Raw genomic sequence first — 23,923 nt, 5'->3', positions numbered from 1 at the left:
GCGCAACAGCCTCCACACCAAAAAAAACACGATCTTTTTGTCCCGATCTTCTTCCTCTTCCTTCTCGACCCCGAACAGAACCTTTTTATCCTCCTGTCCTCGTCACTTCCAATCGAGCCGTTTATTGGCCCACCGCCGTCGCTTTCTGCCAATCGTGATCACGGGGCGGAGCCATCCGCAGCCCTGTCCTGTGACGTCACGGCCAGCCTCCAGGGACTACTAAAAGGGGTTTATGCAGACACACTTACCCTATCCCGTGTCCCGATCTAATTACGTGACAATTATCATTTCCCCCTTGAAGAAATGAACATTTACTAGACAACTTATCACCACTGAATTGCTACTTATTACATCGAGATCCTGGTAAACTCGAACAGCATGGCATACCTAATTAAACATCCTAATTACCCTTTGAATGCATACCCCCCACCCCCTCAAACGTAACAATATATAGATACATACAGGCAGTCCCCGACTATGTCCAACCCGCGTAAGATTTTTTTAAATGTTTGAGATATAAACATTCGCTCCAACTTAGGCCGAAGTCACATTTGCTCTACGGCGAGGATACGGCGGCCGTACGCCCTCTGAATTGACAAAAACGTTCGGCGGCCGCAGATAAACTGAGGTGGCTTCAGGGTGGCCCTACGCCATATGGCTATATTTTACAGGCCGTAGGATCGTGGTGGAATTATAGCGCGGAGTTATAACTTTTTTCATTTCTACATTCGCCGTAGCAATTCAACAAGCCGAAACAAAAGAACTGGTTAAAAAAAAGAAAAAAAAAGAACGCAGTCGTTACCGTCCGTCTGGCCGCACGTTCGCCTTAGGGTCCCCCAGCGGTCCCCCTGGGGTCGCCTTGCAGGCACCTTGCGTCTGCCTTGAAAATTCTATGGCCGCCGCAGGAACGCCCTAAAGTCACCGTGCGACATCAAATCAAAGACCGTACGGCACCCCCACGTTTTCGGTTTCCACAATTTATAAATACGCCGTGCGGCTACCCGAAAAATAAAAACATATGTGACTGCTACAATGTGTGACCGTTGGAAATACTGCTCATGGAAATACTCATATAATTGCTCATGGCCGTAGATTTTGGAGACCCCACGGCCGCCGTGGCAAATGTGACTTAGGCCTTACCAACCGAATATGGACAGAGCAACTCGGGACTTGTTGGTTGTGAGGAGCGTGATTGTTCCACGAGTTTGAGTGGCATGTGGTCATGTCCTGTACTGTTCAGTTTGAGTGGTGTGTGGTCGTATCCCGTACTGTTCAGTTTGAGTGGCGTGTGGTCATGTCCTGTACTGTTCAGTTTGAGTGGCGTGTGGTCGTGTCCTGTACTGTTCAGTTTGAGTGGCGTGTGGTCGTGTCCTGTACTGTTCAGTTTGAGTGGCGTGTGGTCATGTCCTGTACTGTTCAGTTTGAGTGGTGTGTGGTCATGTCCTGTACTGTTCAGTTTGAGTGGTGTGTGGTCGTGTCCTGTACTGTTCAGTTTGAGTGGCGTGTGGTCATGTCCTGTACTGTTGAGTTTGAGTGGTGTGTGGTCGTGTCCTGTACTGTTGAGTTTGAGTGGTGTGTGGTCGTGTCCTGTACTGTTCAGTTTGAGTGGTGTGTGGTCCTGTCCTGTACTGTTCAGTTTGAGTGGTGTGTGGTTGTTTCCTGTACTGTTCAGTTTAAGTGGTGTGTGGTCGTGTCCTGTACTGTTCAGTTTGAGTGGTGTGTGGTCATATCCCGTACTCTTCAGTTTGAGGGGTGTGTGGTCGTGTCCTGGACTGTCCAGTTTGAGTGGTGTGTGGTCGTGTCCTGTACTGTCCAGTTTGAGTGGTGTGTGGTCGTATCCCATACTGTTCAGTTTGAGTGATGTGTGGTCGTATCCCGTACTGTTCAGTTTGAGTGGTGTGTGGTCATGTCCTGTACTGTCCAGTTTGAGTGATGTGTGGTCGTATCACGTACTGTTCACTTTGAGTGGTGTGTGGTCGTGTCCTGGACTGTCCAGTTTGAGTGGTGTGTGGTCATGTCCTGTACTGTCCAGTTTGAGTGGTGTGTGGTCGTATCCCGTACTGTTCAGTTTGAGTGGTGTGTGGTCATGTCCTGTACTGTCCAGTTTGAGTGATCTGTGGTCATGTCCTGTACTGTTCAGTTTGAGTGATGTGTGGTCGTATCCCGTACTGTTCAGTTTGAGTGGTGTGTGGTCATGTCCTGTACTGTCCAGTTTGAGTGGTGTGTGTGTTCGTATCCCGTACTGTTCAGTTTGAGTGGTGTGCGGTCGTGTCCTGTACTGTTCAGTTTGAGTGGTGTGTGGTCATGTCCTGTACTGTCCAGTTTGAGTGGTGTGTGTGGTCGTATCCCGTACTGTTCAGTTTGAGTGGTGTGCGGTCGTGTCCTGTACTGTTCAGTTTGAGTGATGTGTGGTCGTATCCCGTACTGTCCAGTTTGAGTGGTGTGTGGTCATGTCCTGTACTGTTCAGTTTGAGTGATGTGTGGTCGTATCCCGTACTGTCCAGTTTGAGTGGTGTGCGGTCGTGTCCTGTACTGTTCAGTTTGAGTGATGTGTGGTCGTATCCCGTACTGTTCAGTTTGAGTGGTGTGTGGTCATGTCCTGTACTGTCCAGTTTGAGTGGTGTGTGGTCGTATCCCGTACTGTTCAGTTTGAGTGGTGTGCGGTCGTGTCCTGTACTGTTCAGTTTGAGTGGTGTGTGGTCATGTCCTGTACTGTCCAGTTTGAGTGGTGTGTGTGGTCGTATCCCGTACTGTTCAGTTTGAGTGGTGTGCGGTCGTGTCCTGTACTGTTCAGTTTGAGTGATGTGTGGTCGTATCCCGTACTGTCCAGTTTGAGTGGTGTGTGGTCATGTCCTGTACTGTTCAGTTTGAGTGATGTGTGGTCGTATCCCGTACTGTCCAGTTTGAGTGGTGTGCGGTCGTGTCCTGTACTGTTCAGTTTGAGTGATGTGTGGTCGTATCCCGTACTGTTCAGTTTGAGTGGTGTGTGGTCATGTCCTGTACTGTTCAGTTTGAGTGATGTGTGGTCGTATCCCGTACTGTCCAGTTTGAGTGGTGTGCGGTCGTGTCCTGTACTGTTCAGTTTGAGTGATGTGTGGTCGTATCCCGTACTGTCCAGTTTGAGTGGTGTGCGGTCGTATCCCGTACTGTTCAGTTTGAGTGGTGTGTGGTCGTATCCCGTACTGTTCAGTTTGGGTGGTGTGTGGTCATGTCCTGTACTGTCCAGTTTGAGTGGTGTGTACTCCACTGTTCACAGCTATTTCCTTTACGCACATTTTTGCATTCATACTGCCACGTATTTTTCCGTTTTAGTGACAATGAACCGTAATCATGAGTGACCAACGATGCAGTGATATTCCTGCAATGAACGAATTCATAACCGACATTGTAGACGACACTGGATGTTATAAAATGTTCTGATAAAGGTGAAACTCGCTCCCAAATCGGGTGTTCGTTGGACCTCAATGGTTCAACAATCGAAACAATTATCAAGGACAAGACAATAATTTTATTACAATTCAGAGGGATTGAAGGAGTATTATTAATCATAATATAATATCATTCCTTTCATGCCATGAAGGGTTGCCGAGACAGGTTCATCGGCAAGGAATATAGTCCTGGATGGATCACCACCCGGATGGATTTACTCTTATTTATTGATAATGTACAATATTTCCGCTTAATTATGTGTTAAATAGGCTTTCTTGGCTTCGTTGTAGAGAATTGAACCACCATTGATAACACAGAGTCGATGGGAAATTGAGTTCCGACTTATGAGCAATTTAATTAAGAGTTGAGGACGCCCTGTGTGTGTGGAAGTATATATACATATACATGTTTTTGTATATATATATATATATATATATATATATATATATATATATATATATATATATATATATATATATATATATATATATATATATATATATATATATATATATATATATATATATATATATATATATATATATATATGTATAGAAATATATGTATATATATATATATATATATATATATATATATATATATATATATATATTTATATATATTTGTGTAGGCGACGAGGGATTCGCTGGGATCGAAGCGCTGGATACTATGCTTTTCATTCTGACTGATCCACCGACGAAGATTCATTGCCAAGACGTATTGGTTCACATACAATTGTTCCTCTGCCTGGAAAGATTTTTCCTATTGCGTATTTTGCCACCTTGCACTCCTCATAAAAAATGACGGTAAATAGACACCCTATTTTTGAAGGACTTCCATTTGAAAAATAAAACCTCAATCAAAAATTGGCTCGAGTAAAATTTTCTAAATATCTCAAAGTGTTTAATTCCGAAGTCTCGTTTCTCTACATTCAAAACTGAAGGACAAGTATTGAAAATACTGTACGGGGTTTTTCGGCCGCCACACAGCAACAGGTGGTTGTTAGGCAACGAAATTCAAACGCGCACCTTCCCAGATCATATGGCACCTGTTGGCAAAGTTTCATTGAAATCGGTTCGCTGGTTCGTGCTGTGGAGCCTCGCGTTGCAGACACACACACACACACACACACACACACACACACACACACACACACACACACACACACACACACACACACACACACACACACACACACCGATAATAAGGGATATCTAGCATATATAGCGAATCCAATATAAATACATATTCTGATGGATGTCTGATGTCACAGAAACATATTCTATCTTGGCTTCGTTGTAGAGAATTGAAGATGTCTGATGTCACATATTCTGATGGATGTCTGATGTCCAATAACACACCTGACTTTGCCGCATGCAAGGTGCAGCTTGGCCGTTTTCCTAATGGTGCATTTTGTTTGCTCTGCCTCTCAGCGTGCACATAAATGTCAATGAGATGATGTCAGCGATGGGCTGAGAGGCGGAGTACATACTTGCAAGAAGTGTAAAAACTCCAGTGATGATGAAGCGTCCACCTTTCTCAAGTTGATACAGCTGGTACACAAAGAGTCCAAGTCCAAGGCAGGCAAATATGACCGCAAGCACCATGAGGGCCCGGACGGCCTGGAGCCAATCATCTTGGAACAATGAGACATGACCGTAAAGGATCAGAGTTCTATCACAAGGCATCGTCCGAATGAAAAAACAAAAAATGGATCAGTTTGACTGATCGGATATATGGGAAACAGAAATACAACAATCACCTTAATGACATTATTCCTCTGAGTATACTGTACGTTGCTAAGGAAGTATGTAGTGTGATGAACATGGTGTGGAGGAAAGGTGTGATGGATGTGGTGTAGAGGAAGTATGTAGTGTGATGGATGTGATGGAGAGGATGTTGTGTAGAGGAAGGGTGTAATGGAGAGGAAGTATGTAGTGTGATGAATGTTGGAGACTTCCGGTTCTGGGTTTGGAGCATTCGCAGGTCTCCTTGGGGGCTCCCTGCTGACGATCTCAAAGTTAAGTTTCCGGTCGTTATCTGTCCCGTTTTAACTGTTTATTTTCTCACCTACATGTTACTGTGTGTTCCTAGTTCGGTTTTGTTTCAAAAATCGTGGTATTTTGTAAGATTTCGTCGAACTTGTCTTACTGGGTGCTTGAAGCCTATCCTTGAGGCTTGAGGCCGACCCTATATTCCTCTTGGTGTATGATCGTGTTTATTTGTTTTTTCTCCCCAATTATCTTCAATTTCTATCTTTCCCACTTTCTTAACGTCCCCCATCGCAACTAATCACTCTATTTCTTATCGAACAAAAAAAAGAACAAAAGAAAAACACTACCTTTCTCCTCTTCTTCTTCTTCTTCTTCATCTCCTCTTCTTCTTCCTCCTCTTCTTCTTCCTCTATTTTATCTACAACACTTCCATGACCGAATCTGTTGAAAACTCTCTCAAACATTAATAATAATAACAAAAACGATCTCTTATAATGCTTCATCTTCCTCTTCCACACATGTGGTTCTCTTTACTGTATCATAACGCACTACTCTTCTGCTATTTAAACAGACTGTTCTCAATTCGACCTCTCCTTCATACCTTGCGTAAAAAATCCAACTGTTACAGCGTTTCTTCTCTCCATTCTCTGAATTCGCCTTTATTGCATCCATCAAGAATTGTGTGAAATCACATCTCTGACCTAAAACTTTTTAAAATCCCAGTTTGCTATGAATGTTCACTTTCCATCAACCATTCTTTTTTTCCAACTTCAGTGCCAACTCACCTCTCTCACCCCTCATTCTCAAAGCAACCATCCCACTCTTCTCCCTCCAAGCCTCCCTCTCACCTCTCTCAAAAACTCCCCCCTTACCTTTCTCCCACCATTCATCGCCCTCACTCATCCTTCCCAAAGTTGCCCCCCCCTCCCATCCCCAAAGCTGCCTCCTTCCACTGCGCTCTTACCTCCATCTCTTCACTCCACCTCCTCAAGTCCTCAACTACCTTCTTCCCCCTCTCTTGTCCCCCCTCTCCCCCAGCACCACAGAGCCTTTTCTCCTCCTCATTCGGCCCCCTCCCCTAGCTATTCTGCAATCCCCCACACTCTTTCAACAACACTCCCTACCCCCCCCCCCCCGTCCCTTGTCCTACCCATCCCTCCCCCCCCACCCCCTGCACCCAAAGCCTCCTCCCCTACCTCTTCATTAAAAGTATGGACCTCAAATATGCAGGGCCTTCGCTCAAACCTTTCAGATCTTTCCATACAGGTTGCCACTGACAAATCAGACATAATCTGCCTAACAGAAACCTTCCTCCCCCAAGACGTGTCTGACTCCCAAGTATCTCTCCCTGGTTACTCCCTCCTCCGGTATGACAGAACTGAGCCCCGTCCTGGTGAAGGAGTTGCTCTCTTCATCAACGACTCTATTCCTCACTCTCCATGCACTGCCCTCACTCCCCCACACCCCCAGGAATACCTCTGGCTACGGCTTCCCCTCCACTCCCACCTCATGTTTATATGTGTACTGTACCGTCCACCTAACAGTGATGACTCCATCTACATCTCGCTATCTGAAAAAATGGACCAACTTCTATCTTCTCATCCAAAGTCTCTCTTCCTCATATGTGGCGACTTCAATTGTCATCATGCCAGTTGGCTAGGTGTGGGTACCTCTCTCACCCGTCATGGAACCTCAGCAAAAGCGTTCTGCAACTCATTGGGACTGACTCAATCGGTCAACATTCCGACCCGGATCTCAACCAATGGTACTCCACCTCTTCTGGATCTGATTTTGACAAATTTCCCTGACAATATCTGCTGCTCTTGCTCCGCTCCAATCGGTTCTTCTGACCACATCCTTGTCAAAGTGGACATCTCTCTGGCTATTATCAGAGAGCCACCTCACCGCCATCAAGTCTGGAATTTCACTCAAGCCGACTGGCAGGGTCTCCAAGCAGCCAAACTTATAGACTGGTCTCCTAACTCTACTTTCTCAAACATCAACTCATCCTGGGAATTCTTTCAAAGAAACTTGCTCTCCCTCATGCACAGATTTATCCCCTCTGGTCTTCAGTTGTCCTACCCTTCCTCCCGCCCTTGGTTCACTGAAGCTTGTGGTGAGGCAGTTGTCCTGAAACAACTTGCCTTTGCCTCATGGAAAGCAAACCCAACTGAGGGCAATCTCAGATCCTTCCATAAAGCTCGGAACAAGCGTTTATCTACCCTCAGGAGAGCCAGAAAACAACATCTTTCTCATCTCAAGTCTGAACCATCAAACCTCTCTCCCTCCTCAAAATTCTGGTGGCGTCTAATCAAATCTGTTTCTGGTGGATGTTCCCCCTCCATCCCCTCCCTTATCTCAAATGGCAGCCCTACTGATACCGCACGTGAAAAAGCTGAATGCCTAAACTCGGTGTTTGCAGCTAAATCTTGTGTCCAAAACCCATCATTTTCTCTACCCACCTAACCCAGTCAAACCTAACTGTCCTTGGACTCTGTGTCCTTTTCTCCTGGCAAGGTGGAGAGCTTGCTGTCAAACCTAGACTCAGATTCTGCAACCGGTCCAGACGGCATCAGCCCACGTGTCCTCAAAGCCTGCTCTTCTGCTCTTGCTCACCCTCTCTCTCTCTGTTCTATTCACCCTCTCATTTGCTCAAGGCCATCTGCCATCTGCTTGGAATTCAGCAAACACCACTGCCCTGAACAAAAAAGGTGCAAAAACAGATCCCTGCAACTACAGACCAATCAGCCTTCTCCCAATCATCAGCAAGGTTATGGAATCCATCATCGCTTCAGACATGAAATCCTTCCTCTTCTTCAATGGCTTGATTTCCGATCATCAATTTGGTTTCAGACCAGGTCACTCTACCCTGGATATGCTGCTTCTGCTCTCCTAACAATGGATGGAGGCCCTCAATGCCAGACAGGAAATCTGAGCCGTATCCCTGGACATATCACGTGCTTTTGTCACAGTCTGGCACCCTGCCCTGCTCACCAAACTCTCTTCCTATGGTATCCAAGGCCATCTCCACTCATGGCTCGCAGACTTACTCTCCTGTCGCAGTCAACGTGTGGCCCCAAATGGAGTTCTTTCATCCCCTCTTCCTGTCCAGGCTGGAGTTCCTCAAGGTAGCGTTCTGGGCCCTGTTCTTTTTCTGGTTTTCATCAATGATCTCTCTGACTCTCTGGAAAATCTCCTATATCTCTTTGCTGATGACTCCACCCTCTGCCGTACCATCGGTCATCCTTCAGACCGGCATGCAGCAGCTTCTTCGCTCACTGCAGATCTGGATAAAATCACAAACTGGTCCAACACGTGGAACATGTCTTTCAATCCAGACAAATCTCACACTCTCACTATGTCTCTTCGAAAGGACCGTTTAGAAAACCCCCCATCCACTTTCTCAACAATCCTCTGGAAGAAGTCCTTTCTTTCAAGCTTCTGGGTCTCACTATCTGCCATGACCTTTCCTGGGAAAGCCACATTTCCAACCTCGCCTCCAAAGCCAGTCGCCGACTGGGAATCCTCCATTGTGCAAGGTCCTTCCTTGGCCCACCTGAGCTCCTGACCACTTACAAAGCTTTTGTCCGCAGCCTGATGGAGTACTGCTCTCCGCTCTGGGCTGGTGCTCCTGCCTCCCACCTTTCTCGGCTTCACGCTGTAGAAACAAAGGCATTTAGGATCATTGGCATCTCCCGCAATGAGGCTGAGTCTTTGGGCCTCTCACTCTCTCGCCACAGGTTGGTCGGTGGTCTTTCTGTCTTCTACAGTCTCCTCTCCAGCCTTGCCCCCCTGCTCTCTCTGTGATTTGTCCCCACCACATTTCCGCAGGGCGCTCAAGTTCCGCCAACAACCCCCTTCTGATAAAACTACCAAAATCACGAATCACTGCTCACCTTCACTCTTTCATTCCTCTTTTTTCCCGCCTTTGGAATAAACTCCCTCACTCTATTCATTCCCATTCTTCCCTCCAGGCCTTCAAAACAGCTGTTCACCACCACCTTTTATCATCCCCCATCCAAATCCTCGATCTTTTCTACCCCCGATAATCCACCCAAGCCCACCTCCTTCAAATTCCCTGCTTTCCTTCCTGAAAGTCCCCGTAATGTCCATCTTCTATTCCCCATGTTCCCCATCCCATCCCTCTCCCTTCCACAGACCTCCAAATGTCTCTGTTCCCCACTGTTTTGTCCTTCCCACTCCCTCCCCTCTTGTCTCATGCTCCCGTTGCTGTGCGTTGTGTGTTCGCTCTCACACGAGCCTCGACAAGGTATACAAAAAAAAATGTGGTGCAGTGGAAGTATGTAGTGTGATGGGTGTAGTGGAGAGGAAGTATTTTGTGTGATAATTTTGGAGTAGAGATAGTAAATGTGTAAAGTGTGTTGTCCCATTTAACCTCCATGTTTTTGTAAGCAACAAAAAAAAAATCCATCTTAAAGGTGGAATCAGTGATTTTATAATCACTTTTCTGTGCTGAAATCTGCACATCTCACATTATTTCATCAAACCAAACTTCTTTCATCACAATCAGTTGTAAACTAAATACCTTCAGTATTGGAAATAATTATACAAGCAGAGGAAAAACTGTGTATAAAATATAAATGGCACGTTATGGAATCGCATGTCGTGTAAAAATGAAAAAGCTCATCGACCATAGTCGTCACGTGTTGATACGGTGCACTGTGATTGGTCGTCATGCAAGCAATCAGAAAGGGCCACACCTGTAGAAGGACTACAAGAGTATAGGAGGTGATATCATTGCAGGTGTGGTTAATACTATGGCTCCTGGCAATAAAGTATCACATGACAAGCTTAAAAAAATATCAGTCTTAGCTGGTGATGGTGACTTTATGTGGTGGCACACATCAACAAACTCCAGTTTACACGAACATGCCTCTTATTGTTCTTGAACTAACATCACCACCCACACTTTCAGCTAAGTCATTCACGATATCTCTCCTGGACCATCGTCTATCACATAGAGAACATACCCTGAGGTACCAAACATCACTTTGGAGAGTTTGGGCTTTCTTCTGCGACCGCTTATATTGTGAACGGTACCAGTTTCACATATCAATCCTCCTCGGTCTTCCATGGAGCCCTCGCTCCATGAATTTGGGCTGCAATCTGCCATTCATTAGCGAAGAGTTTGATTTTTTTATTTGTGTGTCACGCGGTATTGTTACGAATTTGGAAGCTTACTGCACACTCATCAGCCAGGTCATATAGATCAGTTATATCGGTAAGTATGTGTTTCAAGGTAGGGTCCCGTCCCTTGTTTAGTGGGTAATTAAGTGTACGTGCGCTACGAAGTTATTTTATAGATAGGATTTTTACCCCAACAACAACACTCTGCTCGCGGAATTTTTCGTGCGCTCGCCGGCATGCGGCGTGTGCGTGGGCGGAATTCCATTCCAAATATGGTCACGAAGCGTTTTGCTCTGGCTGCACGCCAAATAAGGGTATGCGTCATTTTTCACCCAATGGGCGATGAGCAGACCAGAGCCGGGGCGGTCCTTGGCAAGAAGGCGGAGCAGCGACACGCCGTCCACCCAATGGGAGCAGGCCACGGGGGAGCGGACCGCGCCCCGAAGGACGGAAGAAAGGATTGATAATTACGTCTCGTCTGGACCAGAGCGCTTCTGTCTGGGTCTGCGGCTGACTGCATTCCGCGCATCGGAGGTGTCTCGTCTGGCGTATTCCAGCGAGCGATCGACCATCTCATCACAGGAGACCACCTCGTCTCACCTCCTCTGGGTTCAGCTGCCCTGATCCATGCTTTTGGCGAATGGAGCTCAGGGAAGGTGTGGACGTCGAGCCGTGCGAACGCTGCCAGGTAGCCAGCACATTCTCTCCCCTCAGCTCGTCTTCCCTCCGAGTTGAAGGGGGCAATAAAGACCCGACGGGTCCATTTCTTTGGGTGTGTGTCTGAGTGTGGGCCCGTCTTTAAGTAGAATTGTTAAGTGCTTTTGATGTACATTATTTGCATTGCTTAATCAGATAACTCTGCCCTTACGTGCTCCCCTCGTTCCCCAATTATTGTTGTTAATAAATTCCCCTCTTGTTGAATGTACCAGCTCGTTCTTTGTCATTTCTGCCATTGGTCTGGCACGGTGTGTATTTGGGATTCGGAAGGCCATTGCCGTAGTTGCACATTTGGACCGACGGGCCTCGGTAACCATCCGCTCAGGTTACACACGGTTCGAGCACGGTAACGGCTTGTTCCGCTCGAGGCCTGCCGAGGGTGTGAATTCCCTGGTTGCTTTGCCGCGTGGGTACTTCAGTATATTTAAGTTGGCAATAACCCTACTCCATGAAGTCGAATTATTGGCGATTCATGGTCCTGTAAGGGACCCGTACCTTCAGACTTATCCGAGGGTCACGACCTAAATTCCGGGTGTTCGGTGGAGCCGATACTACTGCTCCCCCTTGCGGTCGTGCTCGCCACCGAGACCCGGCCCCACAACAGTATTTCCTTCCCAGGAACCACAGCATTCACCAAATACAATGACGTCGCCACCAACACGTTTATAGTTGTGGAGGTGTGGCCCTCTCTGATTGCTTGTATGACAATCCATCACGATGTACGTACGCTACCAACAAGTGATTGTACTATGGAGCATTTCAATTTTTCACACATGAGATGTGATTCGATCACGTGATAATTATATTTCATACCCGTTTTCCCTCCGTTTGCATAATTATTTCCAATATTGTATGTCTGGCGTTCATGACGTAATTGGTGCCTTGGGAATAAGGGGAGAAATGAGTTCAGGATTCGGACACCAGTGACGTCATCAACCACAACCCTTTCAAAGAGGCGATTGTTGTTGGCACGGGGGCAGAGTCATGTCAAATAACTTCCAAACTGTTTTATTCAATTTGGCAGAATCGGATTAAATTGATGAAAATATAATTAGGCCACAGAACTCCTATAAGAGAAACGCTCATCGTTGCTTCTTTTATGGTCCGTCATATGGGATTTTCAAGTTGATTCGACATTCGGACACCTTTAATATGAAAGAACCACCACTGATTAATAAAAAATATATAATGAATTAACAAACAACAATCCCCTCCACCACTCACCCCCACCTTCTCTTTAAATAAAATATTACTTTGATGATTTACATCCAATATTTAAACCCGACAATTGGATGAGTGACAAATGAGGTTTTTAATGGACCACCTTCGAAACCGAATGTGTCCGCATAGTCCCCCCCTTTCGGAACAGGAAGGATGGTACACAGGTTTCGATCGAGCAGGTTTCCTAACACCCTTAGTGTAACATACTTGTGATTCTTTAACTTTTAGAACAAGCATATATGCGGGAAGGGAGGGGGAGTGGGATCTTACCGCTATCTCCAATCGGCTTGGAGACTGAACCATTGTTGTACCACCACCAAAGGTCAGTCGAGGATGACTCACCGACCCACCACGACTGCAACCACAAATAAAACAACAGTTAATGGTGCTGTCAAAGGGAATATTTGTTTATTTATTATCATGAGCATTAAACCGTTCGTATTATTCACACTAAAGGTATGACCGTGTTATTAAGACCAAAACGGTTAAACGTTTATCTGAAACCCTGCCGACGCTCAGTGCTTATGCTACACACAGTTCTCACGAGTAAATACTTTCAGGATATATTTTATTTTGTTTATATAACAGTTTTACTTTAGTCTGACCGAATTTTTAAAAAAGTCAACACACAAAAAAAAAAAAAAAAAAAAGCTTTTGAAGAGTAGAAAAGCAGGAGGGCCGACGGGAGTTGTGGGAGATATGTTGAAGGCAGCTGGAAGTTGGGGAGTGAAGAGAATGACAGAGATTTGTAATCTGGTAGCGAAAGAAGGCCGAATTCCAGTGGTTGGGAACCGAGTACCCTCGTCGCTTTGTACAAGGGGAAAGGTGACCCACTGAACTGTGGCTCATATAGAGCTATAAAGTTGCTAGAGCATGGAATGAAGGTATTGGAAAGGGTGTTGGAGAAGAGGATAAGGAAGAAAGTGAAGATTGATGAAATGCAGTTTGGATTTATGCCAGGAAGAGGAACGACAGATGCGATTTTTATTGTAAGGCAGTTGCAGGAAAAGTACATGGAGAAGAGGAAAAAGTTGTTTCTTGGGTTTGTTGATTTGGAGAAAGCATTTGATAGGGTTCCACGTGAAGTTATGACATGGGCATTGAGGAAGTTAGGAGTGGAGGAATGGTTGATCAGAGTAGTGATGGCAATGTATGAGAGAGTGCGCACAGCTGTAAGGATGAAGGATGGGAACAGTGGTGAGTTTGAGGTGAAACTGGGAGTGCATCGGGGGGTCGATACTAAGTCCACTACTATTTGTAGTTGTGATGGAGGTGCTGGCTCGGAGTGCAAAGGAGGGTTTACCATGAGAGTTGTTTATGCAGATGAGTTGGTGTTGATTGTGGAGAATAGGGATGGACTGAAGGAGAAGACGAAAAAGTGGAAGATATGTCATGAGGCAAAAGGTTTGAAGGTGAATATAGGAAAGACGAAGGTGATGGTAAGTGGTGAAACATGAGGTGAGGTGGAAAGGACTGGGAAGTGGCCGTGTGCTGTGTGCAGGAAGGGTGTCGGAGTGAACTCCATTCAGTGTAAAATGTGCGCTGAGTGGGTTCATCGAAAATGTAGTGGGGTGAGAGGGTCATTAACCAGTGCGGCAGCTACATTCATGTGTATGGTGTGCATAGAGGGAGTTGTAGATGGTCGAAGCGTTGAGTTGGTTCTTGGAGACAGTATGAAGTTGGAAGGTGTGAAAACATTTTGCTACCTAAGAGACATACTGAATGGAGAAGGTGGATCATACTCGGTGACAGTTGTTCGAGTGAGATGTGCATGAAAGAAGTTTCAGGAATTGAGTGGCGTGCTGATGAGAAGGGGAGTGTCATTGAAGTTGAAAGGAAAGGTGTACGCTACATGTGTGAGAAGTGCTATAATTTATGGGAGCGAGACAGGAGTAATGATTGTGGAGCAGCAACAAAGGCTGGAAAGGGTGGAAATGTGAAATGTTGGGTGGATGTGCAGAATATCGTTGAGAGAGAGGAAGACAAATGATGAATTGCGGAAGATGATGAGAATAGAGCCTGTGGTGAATGTTGTGAAGAGAAAGAGGTTGAGATGGTTGGGTCATGTGTTGAGGAAGGATGAAAGTGACTGGGTAAGAAGAGTGATGGAAGTAGAGGACGAGGAAGACCGAGAAAGACTTGGCTAAAGGTGGTGGAAGAAGAAATGCGTGTAAGGAGGTTAACAAGGGGAGATACAGATAATATGGCAAAGTGGAGAAGATAGTCATGGAGCCGCAAGGCTAACCCCCTGCTCGATCAGGGAAAATGGCCTTAAAAATGCCTGTTGTCTTCACCACTGAGTGATAGGGCAAAAACGATATTCAGTACTGCACAAAATCTCAAAAAGTTATTGTTGGATTCGGACAAAACTTGGTGGATGAGTTGGTTCAGTGACAAGAACAAGAATTTTAAATTTTAGTTCAGGTCTGAATCCAAATCTGTCCTTCCAGTGGAATACAAAACGTAAACTAATCAGACTGGTGGAGGTATGTGCTCCACCGAGTGCCTTTCTAGTTACTCATGAGTTAAAAACATTCCCTATGTAATCATTATACGATCTCACCAAGACAAGGACAACTAAAAATTTAATTACATTTCATATTGGGATCATCACTGCCATTTACGTTCTCCCAATCTATTATATTTTTATGATGTCATCATTCAAATATTATCTTTATTACACTATATAATCATGTTTTCCTTCTGAATCGGAGCATTTGTATCATTTACATTATTAATAATGCAACGATTAATCATCATTAAACATATTTTTATCATTTATATTGTAAGATTTATTATTATTGTTATTATTATTATTAATATTGTCATATTTATAGCTCCCTTGCAGTGACAAGGTGCCATCATCACAGTGCAACTCACGCTATCGATGGTACCAATGCACATCAGGGTGATGTTGAGAATGTGCAGAATGAAGATGAAGATAAGAAGTGGAAACATGGTGACTCAGTAGCTTCACCTGCATGACATTGTTCATTAGGTTCAGACACCAGAAACATTAGAAGTTATTTTGTTAGGGATAAAAGAGTCTTTTAAACTAAACAAGAGAAAACTCCAAGAATAATCCATTTGGCCAATCATGGCCTCATCACCAAATCGGTGTCACATTTCAAGGTATAATGTTCCCAATATTTATTTACTCGAATAAGTTACCGGTCAAAAGTGCAATTTCTGCGAAGGGATATATATATATATATATATATATATATATATATATATATATAGTTTTTTTTTACATGCACACGACTGCAAACAGAACAGCCGGCTTTATATCCCACCCCATGGACATCACACGTCTGTTTCAACCGGCATGGCACCAGAATGGCCGTTTTGCTCAATTTGGCAAAGTGAGGATCAAACATCAATGGCGACAGGACAAATGACATCCCTTCATACACAACAATGCAACTCTCTCACGACATCACAGACAGAGGACGTGTGATGTCTGATTAAGGTCAAATGAGGTCATCAGAAGTCACAGCTGTGAGATTATTATTGCAATTGTTCTTTGCAACTTTGCACGTGAAATCCAATTAAAAATCGTCAGGCTGCAGGATTAAATCACAAGATACAGAAGGCTTTAGTGTTGACTTTTTGTGATGTCAGAAGTAAAGTCATTCACAATTCTGTTGCTAATTAACCTCAAGGCAGTTTGGCTGGGTGCTTGCAAGCTAGCATGAAAAGGATACCTTTCTGCAATCCGACGCGGCTCACGGAAGATGGTGATTGTGACCAAGACACAATGACGTTCAAAACGAAGCTCATTTCAGAACACTGAAGGTTATATTTTTGGGTAAGACACGATTCGAGATGGTATGCTCGAAAAGCTAAGAACTTGGAACGCATCACGTGCTTTGGTGGAACTCTTGGGATGAGTGTGGTCGGACTGAACGTGGAATCCGAGTGCTTAAAACTCACTTAACCACCGAAAAAGATTCTTAATATAAGGTTTTTCACCCATGTCACAAAATGACAGGATGGGGTTAAAAGTGGGCAACAGAAATTACAAGATGGACTATTGTAGCCCGTTCAGCCGGAACGCGCGACAGTAGAAAAACAACATTCCCAATTTGCACCAAATTCAACAATCTGGGAATTGTCACAAACAACCGAATTATCAAACTGTTTATGAACAGATCCGTTATAGGAGTGGTGTACAAGCCTCAGAGTATCAACAGATAATTCAGGACAATACATACCTGGCTATGTAATTGGACGTCAATTTGAGTATGTAACAATTCCTCCTCTCGCCCAGTGTACACAATTTGTATATGACCATTAAACATGCAAGCTGCATCAAAAATGTTCTCAGAATGAGAGACTCACAATACTCCGAGAGTTACAAAGTATATGTTTTTATTACTTTTCAATATCAGGGTGTTCATTCATTACACTTAGTATGCAGCACATGACTGTTGATTTGCATCCTTGCTGGGAGAACCGCTGGGGCAGTGCCGCCTGTCGGTTCTGGCAGGAATTTGTAATTTGTTTGGGGTGCCGGCAACAGCTCGTCTAAAGGCCCGGTCACACCTTGACGTTTTAGCCAGCGATGGCAACGTATTAAAATGTATCTAAAACGCTGGCTTACGTTGAACTTTTGATGTTTTTTTTTAAAAGATTCGGACGTATTCATAGCGACTTGGTCTTATGTATAACGCATTAGTAACGGACACAGAACGTTTCGTTGTGTTATAGATAACTTATACCAACGAATGCTGAACCTGTTGTCCGCCTACACAACCGATGCCCAACGATAGTCTAACTTAGGCATAGCGCGTTGCACGCATCGCCGACGATGTCGTGACGTAGCCTATTAAAAGGCTGACGCACAACGATTCGAATCATAAGTGCCGTAGAAATGGAAGTGTCAACATCGCGGCATCGCGGTCACACCTTGGCGATGTTGCCAGCGTATGCCGACCTAAGAAAAATGTGTCTAAAACGTTGGGGCACGTCAAATACGGTATGAGTAAGTTTGGTATACGTGAGTAGAATGCTAAAGTACGCTATCATACATCGTAGTAAGTAGAGTACGTCAAGAAATTTTAAACATGTTCAAAATTTTACGACGTACTCGGCGTATGACACACGTTCGCATGCGATGGGGATAAGTTTTACACACGATATGTGGACGCTTACACATGTCCACAAAGGCTACTTATAAGCTACTCATAAGTCAAAACACGTCGCGGTAATGTCTTTTTTACGCGAAACTTATTTCTAACTTATGTTTGACGTGCTTTGAACCAATTCTTTACGTAGTCCCAACACACATCGACGTATGTAGACGTATTCCAATGACGTCTTCCGGTCGACAAAAAAAAATAAATTAACGTGTTTCTAACTTACAACTGCCATATAAAGACGTGTTCCCAGCGGTTTTGGGAATTGGTATATAAAAATGCTGCTCATAAAAGAGGAACCCAACAGTGTTTTCGAGTCCTTTTTGAGTCGATGTCCATGTCAGCAGTAACAGTATCAGTATTAGTATTAGTAGTAGTTTGTTCATGTTGCCAGTAGTAGGTGAGTGTGAGGGGGAGGGTGTGGGTTATGATGGATCGTCATTGTGTTTAACGATTTAAATGATAAACTCAACGATTTAAATGGCTGCATCTCCACTATTGAAAGTAGACGCTTGCGCTCAACAATTGGATTTTTTTTACACTCAACGACTTTTAAACGGTACCACTCAGCTAGTTTCATTGTTTACAATGAACGATTTAAATTGCTGTCACTCGCCTTTGTTTTTTGACGCTGGGGTTTGGAAATTTGAAGCGTTTCTTCTGAACGTGTTAAAACGTTCAAACTCGACTATTTTAAATAGACGCTGCCGATGGACAATTGGAATCATAGCCAAGCTAGACATCGAAGTGTGAACATCCTCGTCATGCCGAAGAAAAGTTTGAAGAATGCTGCAAATAAGTGTCCTGGCCGTGGACGCTGACGCAAGGACGATCCATTATGCCGACGTCTTTCAGCCTATGAGTAACTTAAAAGTAACGTCTGTCGACGTGTGGCAATGATCACGTAATGTGCCAACAACACGTTAATCATAGGTTAGAAATAAGTTTCGGGCATGCTAAACATTACCTCGGCGTGTCTCAACTTATGATTAACTTACAAGTAGCATGTGTTGACGTTTGTCAACGATCGCAGACCGTGCATACAACTTGTGGCCAGCTTAGCGGAACGTGTGAGTCATACGCCGGCATACGTCGTGAAATTTCTAGCATGAAAAAATTTGAGGACAACCGAAAAGTACAACGTTTAAAGCCAGCGTACATCGACGTATGGCAGTGTTTTTCAGCGTGCTCTCAATGTTATCAAAACTTACCCATAACGTATTCAACGTGTGCCAGCGTTTTAGAAAAAAAATTCAAAAATCGGCATACGTTGGCTAAAACGTCAAGGTGTGACCGGGCCTTTACATTCGCAAAAGACAAAGTGGGATCTTTAACTTATTCCCAGCCAAGTGAATCAATAAACGTAGACCAATTGCTTGGACACCTCGTTCAACTGTCCCGTCCCCAATGCACTACCTTTTATGGTGCTATGTTGTTTATGCTAAAAACACATTTGGCTCGGCGGCCGTAGGGTCTAAAAAAAAATCTACGGCCACTAGCAATTATAGGGCGGCCGCAGTATTTCCACGGTCACACAATGTAGCAGTCACATATGTTTTTATTTTTCAGGTAGCCGCACGGGCTATTTAGAAATTGTGGAGACCGAAAACGTGGGGGTGCCATATGGTCTTTGATTTGATGTCGCACGGTGACCTTAGGGCGTCGCTGCGGCGGCCATAGAATTTTCAAGGCAGACGCAAGGTAGCCCCAAGATGCCTGCAAGGCGACCGCAGGGGGGCCCTAAGGTGAACGTAGAAATCGTGCAGCCGCCATAAATTTTTTGGCGGGTTGTCAAAATTCATTTTTCATTGATAAGAGCCTACGGCAGCTACACGAATAACGCAAGCCCACCATACGCCCTACGTACGGTCAACGTGGAACACATCTACATCATGGCTATGGTTTGTCGAATTGCTACGGCCAACCTAGAAATTAAAAAAAGTTATAACTCCGTGCTTTAATTCCACAGAGACCCCTACGGCCTGTAAAAGATAGCCATACGGTGTAGGGCCACCCTGAGGCCACCTCAGAAACTCTGCGGCCGCCGCACGTTTCTTTCAATTCAGGGGGGGGGAGTACGGCCGCCGTATCCTCGCCGTCGAGCAAATGTGACTCATGCTTTACTCATCACAATGCGCAAAACTATTGTTTACCCATCACAACCACATTATTTGAATGAACATTGGATAAGGATCACAAACGTAACTTTTGTAAACACTGAGCAGCAACTGGAGAATGTCATCAATGAGTTGGAAAATTGGATTGAAATATTGAACGACGTACTGTGTTATGAAGAATGGTGATTATGGTGATTAAAGTACTGTGTTATGAAGAATGGTGATTATGGTGATTAAAGTACTGTGTTATGAAGAATGGTGAAGAATGAAGCCTAGAAATTTGAATTGAATAATGTAAAAACTTTATGAAATAAGCTTTCACACACCATTTACATTTTCTATCACGTGTACATCCAAGGTTATTGAAGTTTAAAGTTGCATAAGGGCTTTATAAACACAATATATATATATATATATATATATATATATATATATATATATATATATATATATATATATATATATACATATATACACACACACACACATATGAACATGAAAGACCCACCCACATCTCTCATCTGTGAATGGAGGGAATAGCAAATTAGCTCTCACCTAATCAACTAACCCAGGTGGCTCGGATTATATAAACAATTGACCCCTCCCACACTCCTCCAGCCGAAGGAGCTGCATAAAGCAACCAAAGAATACCTACACAAGGTAAGCACTATGCTGTTTCGACTGCACATTGACTGCTTTTAACATTTGCACGTGGTCCATGCTTGGGAGCCTCATTGGTACACATTGCTGTCTGCGCTATCGCCGATGATTCACCAAAAAGCGATGAAACCGGTCCGGCAGCTGAGGGAGTGTGTAGCTTTGGGATTCTCTGCTAATTTCAATCATAAGCAAGAGCAGACCTGGTCTCAGGTGACATTTCAACTGCTTCCGAGTGAGCTTCCTCAGGTCAATAGACCATGAGCTTCGGCACATGTTAGATTTTATTCCTGAGGCGACCATTCATTTCTGGGCATGTGCCGGTGCACAAGGTCAATTGAGGAGTGTTTTTATTTTGCCAAGCGTTATTTTGTTTGTATTTTCACTGTAGTAAACAAAAACTTAACCAACCCTGTGTATTATTTGACAAAAACAAACAAAATCGACCAATAATAAAAAATATTGCACTTGAATAAAAAGTTGCACATCGTTTTGGACCATACTGTATATATATTGTTGTCGGGCCGAGTTTCGGTGGCGAGCACGACCGCTAGATGAAGCAGTAGAGTCGGCTCCACCAAACACCCGGAATTTATAGGTCGTCACCCCGGATAACTCCGGAGCCGACGGGTCCCATATCGGACCGAAGATCGCCAATAGGTCGACCGCGTGGGATAGGGTCGATTGCCAATTTCAATTTACCTAAATACCTACGTCGTCCAAACTACCGGAGAAATTCACTCTCGGCAGGATCTGCGCGATCCGGGCCGCTACCGAGCCGTACCCCGAGCGGAGAGTACTAGAATCCTGCCGGGCCGATTGCACGATTACGGCAACAATGAAGCCTCCTAGTTCCCATTCGCAGCGCGGAAAACCAATGATAGAAACACAGAAACAAGCTGCTACGTTCAACAAAAGGGATATTTATTTACAATAGGCAGGGAGGGAACACAGAAGAGCAGAGTTATCCGACTATAAAAAAATGCAGTCAATGTACAAGCAAAAGCACTTGCACAGTTGCTACTTAAAGACGGGCTCACACACACACACACACACACACAAACACACACACACACACACACACAAATGTACCCGTCGGGTCTTTATTGAAGGCCTCCAGCTCGAGGACAGGTGAGCTGGAGACCAGAGCCTGTGCTTGGAACTGTCCACCTCGTGTGGTCTTCGATGATCCGGCTCGGCGGGACTCAAACCCGCAACACGATTCCGCTCCAAGCATCAGGAACCACGCTCTCCAACCGGCCACGCACCAATCGACCAAGACCAAGGAGAAGATCAGAGGCGACGATGATCCAGCTCGGCGGGACTCAAATCCGCAACACGATGATGATGGTCACCACCACAACGACCACGACCCTCTTACCACCATGACAACCTCCACCACCTCGACCCTTTTACCACCACAACGACCTCCACCACCTCGATTCTTTTACCACCACAACGACCTCCACCACCTCGATCCTTTTACCACCACGACCTCCACCACCTCGATGCTTTTACCACCACGACCTCCATCACCTCAATCCTTTTACCACCATGACGACCTCCACCACCTCAACCCTTTTACCACGATGACCTCCACCACCTCGATTCTTTTACCATGACGACCTCCACCACCTCGATCCTTTAACCACCATGATGACCTCCACCACCTCGACCCTTTTACCACCACCACTACCCAGCCTGGCGTTTCTTATATTCCTTTTTCCTCCGGGGTGAGCAAATCGCCGTCTGAGGCGTTCTCCACCCTCATTGGACGGGGTGTTGTGGGAAGGTCGCTCTCTGTGGCCATCTCATCCCATTGGCCGGCGTGCCGTGTGAAAGTCGCTTTCTGTGGCGTGATTGGACAAGGGGCACGCCCTTGCCTTCCTGGGCAGAGTCCCGGTCCGAGGTGATGGAAATCTCCGCCCACGTATGTGGCCGAACGCACGTAGGCGATGGCGTCGGTGTGTGAAGTGGAGTGAAGGAGGTTTGTTGTAAACGAATCTCCACAGCGCACAAATGTAATTCCCGTTAAACACGGGTATGGGCCCCTAACTATAAACACACACTTACCGATATAACTGTTCTATCGGGACCTGAATGTTGTGTGCAGTAAACTTCCAAATTCGTAACAATATAATGTGCATATATACACACAAATATGTACACACACACACACACACACACACACACACACACACACACACACACACACACACACACACACACACATACACAGTATTCAATGAAGGTCACGCTGCCCATGGGTATGGGAAGAAAATATCTCCACATTCGCCAAGTTAATTTGGCACGAATCAGCATTTCAGAACACAGCCATGCCGAATCTGCCGACAATATTGGCCAAGCTAACCTGTCAGAGATCTGCTTTCAATGTGTTTCAGCGCAAACCCAATCTGTCCATTTAATGGGTGAATATGCCAATTTCACAAAACACGACGGAGCCCGCTCCCGATCACTACGCAAGTTCTCATTAAAAAGGGGGAATTTATTCACATGGAGCAAGAAGGAGGAAGAAGAACACAGCCACCCAGCGGCAAGCACAGTCAGTACCAAATGTTAATAAACAAACCAACATTCCCTTGGAACCATGTCGACTTAACACATATCCTAAGGTCTTCGCATCAGAAACCCAAGGTTGACTCCTTGCAAAAAATTTAATAGTGATAAAGTGGGTTAACATTGTGTGGGAGATGATGTCAGACTCTAACAGGTAACAAATAGTGGTTTGTGCCTTGTGAAATGGTGCATCTTGTGTGTTTGTGTGTTCTAGCTCATGCTGCTTGGTAATACATGGTCGGTTGTTTCCTATGTGATTAAAATCAAAAACTTGGTAAAAGTGATGCAGGTTAAAATTCACCATGCAAATATGAAAGCAGGTAAGTGATATAATGTCAGATGGAAGAAATACAACCCACACCTCCCTCCACTTCTTAAAACGTATTGTCATGCCGGATGGCATCCGTTAACACGGGCCGTCTGCCATAGGGGTATTAGACCCCTGCGAATGACTGAAGGGGTGTTTAAGTTTACTGCACTACGTTTCCCCAATGAGCACCCAAGTGAAGCCGAAGCTAGCGATGTTTGCGCGGGAAGACAGGAAAATGGTAAAACACTTATAAACAAAGTTTTCGGACAAAAGGATAGACAAGACGCTCAATAAGTGGTCCAGATCTGGTGGTCAAAGGACACAGATAGGAACGAAAAGGACACTCAATCTTATATACAGCAGAAATAAATAAGGCCTAACCTGGTAATGGTGCTGACAAATACCAGATTCACACAATGAAGGGGCCAGGCAAGGACTTGTGCAGGCATTTGCTGGTTGTGGCTGCAGGATGATGTAGCACAAGATGAAGTGTGGCTCGGCACATGAAGAATGGCGAAGAGGAGCGATTACGATGAGGGACAATGGCGAGATGGCGGCCTGTCCAATCTCTCTGTCATGTACTCCTCAGGCAGCGTCCAAAGCAGAGAGAAA

The 23,923-nt window shown here is 44.9% G+C and overlaps 1 protein-coding gene across 1 annotated transcript in view; it reads right to left on the bottom strand.

Moving 5' to 3' along the window:
- The window catches only part of LOC147011787 (peripheral myelin protein 22-like), a 49,134-nt gene that overhangs the window by 12,828 nt on the left and 12,383 nt on the right, over positions 1 to 23,923 (bottom strand). The window contains exons 2-4 of the mRNA XM_085856432.1: positions 15,390 to 15,486; positions 12,780 to 12,864; positions 4,922 to 5,065 (exon numbers count right to left, since the gene is read on the bottom strand). Coding sequence (XP_085712558.1) covers positions 4,922 to 5,065; positions 12,780 to 12,864; positions 15,390 to 15,467 — 307 coding nt within the window. The 5' untranslated portion in view covers positions 15,468 to 15,486. The remainder of the gene's footprint in view (positions 1 to 4,921; positions 5,066 to 12,779; positions 12,865 to 15,389; positions 15,487 to 23,923) is intronic.

Source organism: Eptatretus burgeri, chromosome 15 (assembly GCF_056783735.1).
Source record: "Eptatretus burgeri isolate ZD-2024b chromosome 15, Ebu_testis_v1, whole genome shotgun sequence".
Lineage (NCBI taxonomy): Eukaryota > Metazoa > Chordata > Myxini > Myxiniformes > Myxinidae > Eptatretus > Eptatretus burgeri.
The sequence above is the reverse complement of the archived record's forward strand: the minus strand, read 5'-3'. Positions and strand labels throughout refer to the sequence as shown.